The sequence below is a fragment of the Pituophis catenifer genome, unplaced genomic scaffold (genome assembly GCF_029215685.1).
Source record: "Pituophis catenifer annectens isolate HBS135680 unplaced genomic scaffold, rPitCat1.0.hap2 SCAF_15, whole genome shotgun sequence".
Taxonomy (NCBI): domain Eukaryota; kingdom Metazoa; phylum Chordata; class Lepidosauria; order Squamata; family Colubridae; genus Pituophis; species Pituophis catenifer.
This window is the reverse complement of record NW_027256895.1, coordinates 12,642,406-12,655,884: the sequence shown is the minus strand read 5'-3', so window position 1 is coordinate 12,655,884 and position 13,479 is coordinate 12,642,406. Positions and strand designations below refer to the sequence as shown.

Below are 13,479 nucleotides of genomic sequence, written 5' to 3'. Positions count from 1 at the left end.
GAAGGGAAATAGGGGACATGATGAAATTCTTTAAATAGATTAAGGGTGTGAATAAGATTTGGAAGGCAGTGTTTTCAATATGAAGCAAGAATCAAAAACATAGAGACATAACCTCAAACTGGCTGGAGTAAAATTCAAAAGTCATGTTAGAAACTCTTACTTCATAGAAAGTGTACTGGAAGCTTGGAAGGAACTTCCAAGCAAAGGTAATGCGTGTTGTGGTCCACTAGCAGCCTGGGGAGCTGACAGTGGAGTCGGACAGTGAGGAGGCTGGGGACGACAATGGGACAGTCCTGGAATTAGGGGAAGGCCCAGACGAGAGCTCTGCATTGGAGGCAGAGATTATTATTATTATTATTTATTGAATTTCTATACCGCCCTTCTCCCGAAGGACTCAGGGCGGTGAATAGAATAAGATTTCATATACATATAATAATTTTTTTTTTATAAACAGTAAATAATAAATGGAGTCAACTTAGTGTATCTGCTAAGACCTTGGCATAGAATTTAGATGTTTATGCTAGCCCTGCTTGTTGAAACAGAAAGGTCTTCAGGGCATGTCCGAAAGTGCGAAGATCTGGGATTGTTCGTATTCCAGAGGGTATTTTGTTCCAAAGAGTAGGTGCCCCCACAGAGAAGGCTCTCTCCCTTGGAACTACTAGACAACATTGTTTTAATGATGGTACTATGAGTAGGCCTACTCTGTGAGAGCGTATTGGTTGGTGGGAGGTTATCGGTTGCAGAAGGTGGTCTCGTAAGTACTCAGGTCCTAAGCCATGGAGCACTTTAAAGGTAAGAACCAACACCTTGAAGTGCACTCGGAAGGCCACCGGAAGCCAGTGCAGCTCGCATAGAAGAGGTGTTACATGTGAGCACCATGTTGCTCCCATAATTACTTGCGCGGCCACATTCTGGACCAGTTGGAGGTTCCGGGTGCACTTCAAGGGGAGCCCCATGTAGAGAGCACTGCAGTAGTCAAGTCAGGAAAGATGGGGCCAGGGCCATCTGGGAGTGATGCACGGACTCTGGAGCCTCCGGAGGTGGATAGCAGAGAGGCAGAGGAACAGGAGGAGCATGCGAAGAGCTGCCAGAAGGCAAGAGCAGCTAAAAGGATGACTTGGGAGTAAGGTCAGGAGATGATTGCCCCTCCCCCCCAGAAGGTTTAAAAGAACAGCAACAGCTCTTGGGATCTTTGTAGGAAAGCAACGTTGCTACATTTGTTTCTTGTCGGCATCTCTTGCTTCTGAACTTCATGTGGTTTTGCCAAGAAAAGCCTTTGGCAGGATGCCAAAGAAGACAAAGGTTGGTGATAAGGCCGGAGGATTGCTTATGAAGAATTTGTTTTGGAATTTATTTGGACTAAGCTGAGAATGAAGTAATTCTCAGCTGTTCTAATAAAATACATTTGTTTAGGACTGATTGTGTCTGGTAATAACTACTTGGGCCTAAGTTACAACAATGGGTCAATCATCAGTAACTGAGTTTGAACACGCTTGGGCTAAACACATGTCCATCATCTGACAAAACCTGAACTAATATAAAAATAATGAATAAATTAACAAGAAAACGAATAACTCAAAGGGTGACTCAAAATACCACTAGCTCTTTTTCTGCTATTGGATTTCAATGGTTCTAGATGTTGCACTGACACATTCCATGAAATGTGTTGAACTGAAGGATGGCAGGTGCCCTGGTGTGAAGCAGGCATTTTTTAATGTATTTTTTAAAATTCTTTACAGAGTATGTTTTCAGAATTACCAGCATGTCCTGGCTTTAGCGTTTACTCTAAAAGAGATCAATGAACATCGTCAGATCCTACCCAATGTCACGCTGGGCTTCCATATTTTTAACAGCCATTTCAGTCCAAGCTGGACTTACTTCGCCTCAATGCTTCTGCCTTTCACTCACGGCAAATTCATCCCTAACTACAAGTGTGGGGTCCCAGAACGTTTGGCTGCAGTGATTGGGGGACCTGATATTTCACTTCACATGGCAGCTGTATTGTGCATCTACAAAGTTCCTCAGGTACAAAGTGCAGAAGATATTCATTATTATATTGCCATATCTCTCCAGAGATATGTGTGCTTCTTTCTCTAAAATAAAAGGAGACAACTTTCAGATTCCAGGATATTATTTTTTGCTTGATAGGATTACCATAACAGCATGAGTACTCATAACTATCTGAAAAGACAGTGGGGATATTGGGCCTAGAAAAAACATTCCCCAGTGCCAGACACTGAATTAAGAGTTGTAGGAGACCTTGGAAGTCTTGTAGTCCAACTGTCTGATCAGGCAGAAATCCCTATACCATTTCAGATGAAAGGTTTTCCAATCTCTTCTTTAAAACCTTCAGGGATGAAGCACACACAACATCTGAAGGCAACTTATTCATTGTTCTAACCTGGTTCTCTCCTTGATTAGTATCCATCCATTACATCTTGTTCTACTTTCAGGTGCTTTGGAGAATAGCTTGACCCTCTCTTTTCCTCTTTACCTCATGATATAGAGGGACATGTTGGTTGATTTCTAAATAAACACAACTAATTGCATGTTTCAGTATGTAAACTAAAGGGCACCCAAAGACTCAAATGAATGTACAGTGTCGGAAGTTCACTTAGACCTTTCCATTTGTTTGTCTTCCTTTAGTTGACCTATGGTTCTGCTCCAGCCATGGAGAAAGAGACTCAAGCAGTTTTCTTCCAGCAAATGTTTCCAGATGAGTCCCACGAACATAAGGGCCTCATGCACCTATTGAAGAATTTAAGATGGATCTGGGTTGGGATTCTTGTAGTGAAGGATGAGAAAGCAGAGAAATTTGTCCAGGAGGTGGTCCCTTCCTTTTCCAAGTATGGCATCTGCACTGAGTTCATAGCAGAGTTACCAAAAGTAGATTTCTATAATGATTTTACGAATATGATGGATGATGGGCTACGTATATACCATGTTCTCATGAAGAGCAGGGCCAATGTCATAATTGTGTATGGTAAAATTCAGACCATAACAATTCTGAGAAGTTTCCTCTGGTTTTCAGAAGTGGAGGACATACCAAAGAAGCAAAAAATCTGGCTTATAAATGCTCAGACAGACTTCACCTCACTTTCCCTTCATAAATTATGGGACATCAGTTTCCTACATGGGGCTTTATCCTTTGCAGTTCACACAAAAGAGGTCCAGGATTTCCAAGAATTTCTTCACAATCTAAGTCCAAACAATGACCATCATGATCATTTTCGGAAAGATTTCTGGGAACAGGCATTTGGTTGTTTCTTCTCAAACTCAAGAACGGAGACATCTGAGGTAACTTGTACGGGACAGGAGAAGATTGAGACCCTTCCTACATCTGTGTTTGAAACACGCACCAGTGGACAGAGTTATAATATTTACAACGCAGTCTATGCTGTGGCACACGCTTTGCAATCTCTGTATTTATCCAAGTCCAGACACAGAACAATAGTGAAAAAAGAAAAGAAACAGTTTCACAATCAAGTGTGGTGGCAGGTAAGTCCTGTAAGCAGATTAGTGCAGAGACAACCATATCTGTATGTCTGTGGAGATTCTTAGGCATCCAGGTCATGCTTGTCCCAAAGGTGCTTTTTCAAGAGGCAACTGGACTTTTTTTTTATTTTGTTTGAAGACCTCTAAGTATCCTCAATGACTCTCAGAAAGAGTGCAAATGACCAGATGACTTCAAGGAATATAAATCCTTCCATTCCCCACCATTCACTTAGAACTGAAGAAGCTCTTGGATGAGAGGCAAAACCTCTTCAAGAAAAACAAGAAAGTCCAGTAGCCTCTTTGAAAATTACCTTTGAGACAACCATGACCTGGATGACTGAGAATCTCCATAGACACAGAATATATTGCTGATACCAATAATAGGGTGGGCAGTCGTACAAGACTTTTTTTTTTCCCTGATGTGAAATATAGTTTCCCAATTTTGGGGCATTCTAAAAGTTTACTGTGTTTCTTTATGTGTATTTCTTGCAGACAAATTATTTCTGTCCCCAAGTTTCATAATTGTGTAAAAATTTTCCTTTCTTTAGAAGGAGAATTTAGTTCATTTATATTCCTTGAGAGGATCCCATTTCTTTTCTCCATCTTCCTTAATTATATTTAGGGTTTGGTTTTCTAGTGGTCATTTTCAGTCTTTGTTCTTTCATTAGTCCCTTATCTTGATCTATGTTTCCTTTCTCTTTGTCTTTTTCTTCCTTTTGTAACACTGTGTCTTCTGTTGTTTTTTTCTTCTTTTTTTCTTTTAATTTCCTTATCTTCTTGTGCGCATTGTATTTTCTGTTCAAAAATGCTTGCATGTCTCTCATAGAACTCCTCTGCCTTGAAGATGGAGTCCAATCTATATCTTCTAGAGCTCCGATTAATTAAGATCCCCACTGGAACCAGTCACCTGAAATTTATTCCTTTTTCATTTAGCTTTGTAGTCAAAAATTGATATCGTTTTCTTAGGTCTCTTATCTTCTGAGGGATCTGTTTCAACACCCTAATCTCTTCAACCCTTCACCCTAACCCTTCACTCTCTTCAATATTCCACCTCTTATTGTTCTCCTGACAAATCTAACATGGACCTCCCTAGGCAATTTGTGTCTTCTTGCATAACTTGAGTTTAATCTGTAAATTTGATCAATTTCCTCTTCTATTAAAGGTTTTTTGATTTTCAATGCATTTGCCATCAGGTTTGTAATAAATTCCATCAATTCCATTCCTTCTTCCTGATCTTCAGGTATATTCTGAAATCTTTATATACATATAAATAAACACACACACACACACACACAATCAGAGAGAGAGAGAGACATATATAGGCTTTTTCCATTTCTAATGTTACTACTGCACCTTCCAGATTTTTATTTGCCTGTGCCAATCTTTGATTTTCTTCTTTTATCTCTTCCATTATGTTCTCCATTTCTTCTATTTTATTTTCAGTTTTCTGAATTCTTTTTTCACTCTCTGTAACCCTTTGTTGGAAATTTTCTAGTTGGGAATTTAAGTTAAGGACTTGCTCATTTACATTGTCAATTTTTTCTTCCATCTCATGTTGGTTACTCTTTATCTCACTTTTTACCTCATTGTAATTTTTTTCTCATTAGCTCTATGCATCTTTGGTTTACAGGACTGGAAGCCCCCGATGAAGGTGCTGAAGAGGAGAGTTTTTTGCCAATTTTGGTGAGATTTGGGGCACTCATTTTTATTCCCCCCCCCAACAAGTATTCAGTTCTCCAACTAATATCTAATAACCAGTAAATATTAGCTTTATCTAATAACTAATAACCAGTAAATATTAACTTTATCTAATATGGCCAAGTTTATTCAACTTATCCAAAAACAGTTTAAATTCCATCTCCAAACTTACAGCATTTACAGTAATTATACAATACATATACTCTTCATTCGTTATAAACTTTATAATCTAGCAAATTCCAATAGAATAGAATAACAGAGTTGGAAGGGACCTTGGAGGTCTTCTAGTCCAACCCCCTGCCCAGGCAGGAAACCTTACACCACTTCAGACAAATGGTTATCCAACATCTTCTTAAAAATTTCCTATGTTGGAGCATTCACAACTTCTGCAGGCAAGTTGTTCCATTTATGAATTGTTCTAACTGTCATGAAATTTCTTAGTTCTAAGTTGCTTCTCTCCTTGATTAGTTTCTATCCATTGCTTCCAATAGTCCAATAGCTGAGTCCACCTGAACAAATTAAAGTTTTAAAACCAGCTCTCTCCAGTTACAGTTCAACTGAAGTTTGTAATCAAAAATCCAAGCCCTGCATAATCAACTTGTCTTGTCCAATGAATAAACCCCTATCAATAAATCCACATAAATTGATGTTTGTAATCCACAATGGTTTTAAATAAACCATTTGGTTTAAACCAAGTAATAAACAGTGAGGTGCTCTTTTTTCCAGCTGTGTCTTGCTCAACTGATAAATTCCCCACTTCAAGGCCACTGCTAAATGTTTATGTCTGAACTTGAAGTCTCCTCTTCTGTTTACATATAGGACATTTCAACAATTTTCTCCTATTGCTACCAGATGTCACTTTTCCTCAATTAATTCGTTGAGGATTCGTGACACCAATAATATTCCTTAGTATTCTTTAGTTAGTTTATTTTGAGCTTTCCAGGCACTCTGAAATTTTAAAACAACTTTAAAAATCCTCAATGTTTGCCGTATACAGGTTTTTTTTTTCTTTTATGTTCATGCTGATATTCTATTTTGATTTCTATTTTGGGGACCCCTTTCATTTGGCTGCCACTTTGTTCTTCCTCTAGCAAAGGGTTTTCCCCCCTATTTTCCCCATCCTCCAGCCACGTCTGGGGAGTTTTTCTTTTCTTTTGGGAATTATCCTTTCCAGGAAAAATCTTTCAAAGAGGTGGAGAAAAAGTAGTCTTACCCAGCTTCAGAGAAGATGTTGATGAACTTTTAAGGATGCTCCAACATCACCAAGAGCTTTTCTCTTTTCAGTTGTCGATGGTTTTGGATTGCTACATGAAGGCAACTAATCCTGCCTCCTGACAGTTTGGAGGCTTTTCCTGGATCAAACGGACTTGCCTGTGATCTACAGGATTTTCCCCTAAATCGTCACCTCTACGGGGTGACTTTCACCCCACGGGGGCCCTCTGGCAGGATGAAATGAATCATGGAGAGCAGAGCCCTGCTTTCCCTTGACTGTGTCTCCATGATGACAAACCGGAAGTGATCCCAACTGAAATATTGATAAGCTTATATTAAAATTGTAAATTGAATTCTATAAAATTGCAATCCCATTTCTTAGAATGTGCTTCTATCCATGAAATTGACAGAATTGCCCAAAACTTTCTTGGTGATTCTTCCAAGCTGCTTTCTTTATTCTTTTGCATTTATAGGCAAAGTCCTGTAGGACTGCCCACTCTACTATCGGTATTAGCAATATACTCTATTAACCATAAAGAAGGACTACATTCCCTTACCTATAATTCAAATGTATAAGACAATAATAGGATAAAACATAACGTAACTGGAAAGTGTGTTTGCTTGTGTGTGTGTGTGAGAGAGAGAGTATATACATAGATAAACATAAACTTTTCCAATTACATTTTGTTTTATCTTGTTATTATCTTGCTTCTAGTCTGTTGAATTGTAACTGCAATAATTCAAATCAAACCTTCACATGGCTACAACAAGTATAAGGCTGTTTATAAGTAAGAATAGCATTCAATTTTTATAGCCATATACCGCATTTTTCAGAGTATAAGACGCACCAGACTATAAGATGCGCCTACCTTTTTTGATGAGGAAAACAAGAAAAAGAAATCTGCCTCTGCCTCTGCCTCCCAGCAATTTTGCCTCATTGCAGCAAACAGCCTGCTTTACTTTCATTTTTGTTTTCAGCATACCTTGATTAGCACAAGGAAAAAAAAATCTGCTCCAGCAATTTACCTCCTTGCAGCAAGCAGCAAAGGCCCATGCAAAACAGCTGAGAGAAAAACAGCTGAGAGTCGGGAGGCTGATCCAATCAACTTGTGCTTATTAGGCTATGCTGAAGCTGACAAGTGCTGTTTCTTCTTGCTGCTTGCTGAAAGGAGGTAACTGATGGGAGGCAGAGGCCAAAGGGTGGGGGCCAGTGGGTGGGCGGGGCTACATTCGGTGTATAAGACGCACCTAAAATCTTCACCCCCTTTTAGGGGGGAAAAAGGTGCGTCTTATACTCTGAAAAATACAGTTCATCCTAGTATTGCTTAGCTATTTATCAGGAGTCATCTGGCTATGTGGCTTTAGCAATTAAACTAATTGCTAATTAATTTTTTTGCTGGTTTTCTTATTTTGCTATTCTACCTTAATTTTTTTTTCAGTAACCTAATATTCTACCTCTGCCCCTCTGTTGGAATGATGGTCATGTCATTTGTATGATATTGGCCTAGAACTAAAATATTATACAGTTTTAATATTTTCTTTGTTTAAAGAAACATCCATATGTACGTTTGGAATATATGATTTTCCCCTCTCTTCTCTGTCCTTTTTTCTCTTTGTCCCTCTCTGGCTGTCCCTCAGCTCCCTGTTTTTCAGCTTCATTCTTTTCTGAGAAGTGTCAGATTCAACAACAGTGTTGGTGAGAAGATCTCCTTTGATGAAAAGGGAGAATTCATCGGTGGATATGATATTATCAACTGGGTCACATTCCCAAACCAGTCCTTTGTTAGGATCAAAGTTGGGATGGTAGATCCCACAGCTCCAGCCGAGAAGTTCTTCAATATTTCTGTAGATTCCATCACGTGGCCAGTAGGATTTAATCAGGTTAGCTGTCTGAATGTAGACTGGTCTGCCTTCATTGATGTAGCATTAAAATAGCTTTAATGATGAAAGTCTTAGAGCATCTTCTCTGAACTAGCCTAAATGCCAATATTCTAGGGAAGGAAAAAATTATCTGTAAGAATGTTTACTTTTCTAATAGTTGGTATAGAACAGAGGTGTCAAACTCAAGACCTGCGAGCCAGATCTGGCCCATGGGGTGCTCAGGTATGGCCTGGGGGCCATCATGGAAACAGTGAAGGACTGGTCCTCAATGCCTCTGCCAGGGAATACAGAGGTCATCCCAGCCAAGGTCATTCCAGCCAAAAAGGGAGCCAGGCGGGACCGCGGAGGCCACCACAGCTGCACCAGAAATGAGTGGCATCAATCTGGAACCCCCCTCACATGTTAAACACAACCCTGATGCAGCGCTCAATGAAATCGAGTTGGACACCCATGGTATAGAATACGGTACTCATTACTTTGACCCTTTGTTAGCAATGCATGGTTTTGAAGGGAAAGCTACAATCCAGTCTACTAAATTTCATCAGTCTAGTGACTGAAAAAATAAGAAATTGGGAAAAACATCTTTAACCAGCACAAAACTTATCTTTGGAAAATGGGGCTGATGGATATACAAAGTCATTGATATCAATAATTGTAGATATTTAATGAGTTATTATTTCAGACGAATTAGATCTCAAAATGATGTAATCATATGACTTCTCCTTATCAATCCATTATTATGCAGTTGATTCCACAGTAACAATATCTCTCCAAGCACTTTCTTTTTCCTCTCCATCTTAAAATATTCTTCATTCATTGATAGGCATTACCTCTATCTCTGTGTAATGATCCCTGTGAGGCAGGACACAGCAAGGAAAAGATAGAAGGGAAGTCCTTTTGCTGCTACGGTTGCCGTTTGTGTCCAGGGGGGAAAATATCAAAGGAGAAGGGTAGGAAATTTCCAAATATAATGGGACTAAGCCATGAGGGTACAACACTGTCTATAATCCACGGTATCAATTCCAATCCATGTGTTCTTTTCCAGATGTGGATGACTGCTCTCCGTGTCCAGAAGATCAATATCCAAATCCTGACAAAACTATGTGCATTCCAAAGCAGATCACTTTTTTGTCCTATGAAGAACCCTTGGGGATCACTATGACTGTTCTTTCCCTTTGCTTTTCCTTAATGACAATTTTGGTCATCACAATCTTCATGAAACACAAAGACACTCCCATCGTCAAAGCCAACAACCGGAATCTCACCTACCTTCTCCTAGGTTCCCTCTTTCTCTCTTTCCTTTGTGTCTTTCTATTTCTTGGGAGACCCAATACGATGGTGTGTCTCCTTCGACAGCCATCTTTTGGCCTCATCTTTTCTGTGGCGGTTTCTTGTGTCTTGGCCAAAACCTTTGTGGTGGTTCTCGCATTCATGGCCACCAAACCTGGTTCCAGATTGAGGAAATGGGTGGGGGGAAGAATGGTCAGCTTTATTCTTCTAGCCTGCTCCCTTGTTCAAATGTGTTTTTGTGCTGTGCGGCTGATAATATCCCCACCGTACCCAGATTTTGATGCTCACTCGATATCTGAAGAACTCATCCTGGAGTGCAATGAAGACTCAGTCATGTTCTACTGTGTTTTGGGCTTTATGGGTTTCCTTGCTCTGGTTAGCTTCTCTGCTGCTTTTCTAGCTAGGAAGTTACCTGACAGTTTCAATGAAGCCAAATTCATCACCTTCAGCATGTTGGTCTTCTGCAATGTTTGGCTATGCTTTATCCCAACCTATTTATTTATTTATTTATTTATTTATTTATTTATTTATTTATTTATTTATTTATTTATTTATTTATTCGATTTGTATACCGCCCTACTCCCGAAGGACTCAGGGCGGTGAACAGCCAAACAATAAAATAACATAGACATAAAAAATTTAAAAACCAAATAAAATCAAATTAAATTATTTTGGCCCAGACAGATTAAAACACCCCAATAATTTAAAAACAGATTAAAATTTACATATTTAAAAGGGAAGAGATTAGGCCAAGCCCGCCTGCTGGAATAAAAAGGTCTTCACAGCGCGGCGGAAGGTGCGCAGATCCGGGATCCTCCGTATCTCCGGGGGGAGCTCATTCCAGACGGTAGGTGCCCCCACAGAGAAGGCTCTCCCCCTAGGGGTCGCCAGCCGACATTGTTTGGCTGACGGCACCCGGAGGAGTCCCTCTCTATGAGAGCGAACTGGCCGGTGGGAGGCTATTGGTGGTAGTAGGCGGTCCCGTAGATAACCAGGTCCTAAGCCATGGAGCGCTTTAAAGGTGGTAACCAAAACCTTGAAGCGCACCCGGAAGACCACCGGGAGCCAGTGCAGCTCGCGCAGGAGAGGTGTCACATGGGAGCGCCATGTCGCTCCCATTACCACCCGCGCGGCCGCACTCTGCGCCAGTTGGAGCCTCCGGGTGCTCCTCAAGGGGAGCCCCATGTAGAGAGCATTGCAATAGTCCAGGCGGGAGGTGACGAGGGCATGAGTGACCGTGCGTAACGAGTCCCGATCCAGAAAGGAACGCAACTGGCGAATCAGGCGAACCTGATGAAAAATCCTCCCGGTCACGGCCGTCAAGTGCTCTTCTAAAGACAGCCGTGAATCCAGGAGGACGCCCAAGTTGCGAGCCCTCTCCGTGGGGGCCAATGATTCGCCCCCAATAGTCAGTGATGGCGTCAACTGCCTATATCGGGACGTCGGAAACCACAGCCACTCGGACTTGGATGGGTTGAGCCTGAGCCTGTTCCTCCCCATCCAGATCCGTACGGCCTCCAGGCACTGGGACATCACTTCAAGGGCATCGTTGGGGTGATCCGGGGTGGAGATGTACAGCTGGGTGTCGTCAGCGTACTGATGGTACTCCACCCCGAAACCACGGATGATCTCGCCCAGCGGCTTCACATAAATGTTGAACAGGAGAGGCGAGAGGACCGACCCTTGCAGCACCCCACATATGAGGGGCCTCGGGGTCGACCTCTGTCCCCCTGTCAACACAGACTGCGACCGGTCAGAGAGAAAAGAGGAGAACCACCGCAACACAGTGCCTCCCACCCCCAACTCTTCCAACCGGTGCAGCATGATACCATGGTCGATGGTATCAAAAGCCGCTGAGAGATCTAACAGGACCAGGACAGAGGAGCACCCCCTGTCCCGAGCCCTCCAGAGATCATCAACCAACGCGACCAATGCCGTTTCCGTGCTGTACCCGGGCCTGAAGCCCGACTGGAACGGATCCAGATACGTCGTTTCATCCAGGTGCTGGGGGAGCTGTTGCGCAACCACACTCTCAACAACCTTCGCCACAAAACGAAGGTTGGAGACCGGACGATAATTTACCAACATTGCCGGGTCCAGGGAAGGCTTCTTGAGGAGAGGCCTCACCACCGCCTCTTTCAAGGCGGCAGGAAAGACACCCTCACCCAACGAAGCATTTATAATCCCCTGGAACCAGCCTCGTGTCATCTCCCGAGAAGCCAGCACTAACCAGGAGGGACACGGGTCCAATAAACAGGTGGTCGCGTTCAGTCTACCCAGAATCCTGTCCACGTCCTCAGGGGTCACAGGATCAAACTCATCCCAGATAACATTCTCAAGACCTGCCCCAGTCCCTCCCCCTGAGACTACCCAGTCGGAGTCCAGATCTTCCCGAATCTGAGTGATTTTGTCATACAGATACTGAACAAAGTCCTCGGCTCTACCCTCCAAGGGGTCCTCCCGCGCTTCCTGGTGGAGCAGGGAGCGGGTCACCCTAAACAGGGAGGCCGGGCGATTATCTGATGACGCAATAAGAGCAGCAAAATAGTTACATTTCGCTGCTTTTATTGCCACTAGGTAATTCCTAATATGAGATCTTACCAGTGTCCGGTCAGATTCAGAAAGACTGGCCCTCCAACTGCTCTCTAGGCATCTTTTCCGGCGCTTCAACTCCCTCAGCTCCTCAGTGAACCAAGGAGCTAAATGAGATCGGCGCCGGGTCAGAGGCCGCAAAGGCACGACTCGGTCCAGAGCTCCAGCGGCCGCCCTATCCCAGGCGGCCACTAGGTCTCCAGTCGAGGCGTGTGCCAGAGCCTCAGGGAATGGCCCAAGCTCCATCTGGAACCTATCAGGTTCCATCAGGCGCCTGGGGCGGAACCATCTTACCGGCTCCGCCTCCCTGCGGCGGGGTGTAGCGGTTCGAAGGTCGAGACAAAGGAGAGAGTGATCAGACCATGACAAGGGCTTGATGACTATATCCCCTATCTCGAGATCACTCAACCACTGTCCAGAGACAAAAACCAGATCCAGCGTGTTTCCCCCCGTGTGGGTAGGGTCATGAATTAACTGGGTCAGGTCCATGGCTGTCATGGAAGCCATGAACTCCTGAGCCACCTCTGACGCCTCACCCACGGACGGCAGGTTGAAATCCCCCATGACCATAAGCCTAGGGGTATCAACCGCCACCGCGGCGATGACGTTGAGTAGCTCAGGCAGGGCTGCTGCCACGTGGCAGGGAGCCAGGTACGTGATCAGCAAACCCCTCTGAACCCCGTGACCCCATTTCACAAGGAGGGATTCACAGCCGGCCGTCTGAGGAACAGTGGCCTCCCTCGGTCTCAGGCCTTCTTTAATGATAACCGCTACCCCCCCCGCCCCTCCCCTGTGACCTTGGCTGATGGAATGCGTGGAAACCTGGTGGGCACATTTCAACGAGGGGAACCCCCCCCTCCTGGCCCAACCAGGTCTCCGTAATACCTGCCAGGTCCGCACCCCCCTCCTGAATAAGATCACAAATGAGGGGGGCTTTATTTACTACGGACCTGGCATTGCACAGCATCAGCCGAAGGCCTGGGCCCTGAGGGTCTATGCAACCTGGAGAACGGGTGGAGCCTAGGGGGCCGGAGCATGCCACCGCTCGTAGACAGCGGGTGCGCGCTCCCCTAACATGATATGGCCCCCTGCTCCCGCCATATCTACCCCTCCCACTCACAGTACTGATGTTTGAAACACTATCCGGATTATTTAAGCACAAGGGGAAAATATATGTTGGCTGTGGAGATCTTCTCCATGATCTCCTCCAGTGCTGGATTATTGATGTGCATCTTCCTTCCCAAGTGTTTTATCATTGCGATGAGACCTGAACTGAATGATAAACATCAGCTCATGAAGAGAAAGATTTAA

The 13,479-nt window shown here is 43.5% G+C and overlaps 1 protein-coding gene across 1 annotated transcript; it reads left to right on the top strand.

The window, feature by feature from the left end:
• The first annotated feature begins 1,989 nt into the window (after positions 1-1,989).
• LOC139324384 (vomeronasal type-2 receptor 116-like) lies at positions 1,990-13,479 on the top strand. The gene is made up of 6 exons (XM_070954096.1): positions 1,990-2,025; positions 2,647-3,498; positions 8,059-8,286; positions 9,110-9,236; positions 9,332-10,067; positions 13,317-13,479. The coding sequence occupies exons 1-6, from the start codon at positions 1,990-1,992 to the stop codon at positions 13,477-13,479; spliced, it is 2,142 nt and encodes a 713-aa protein (XP_070810197.1).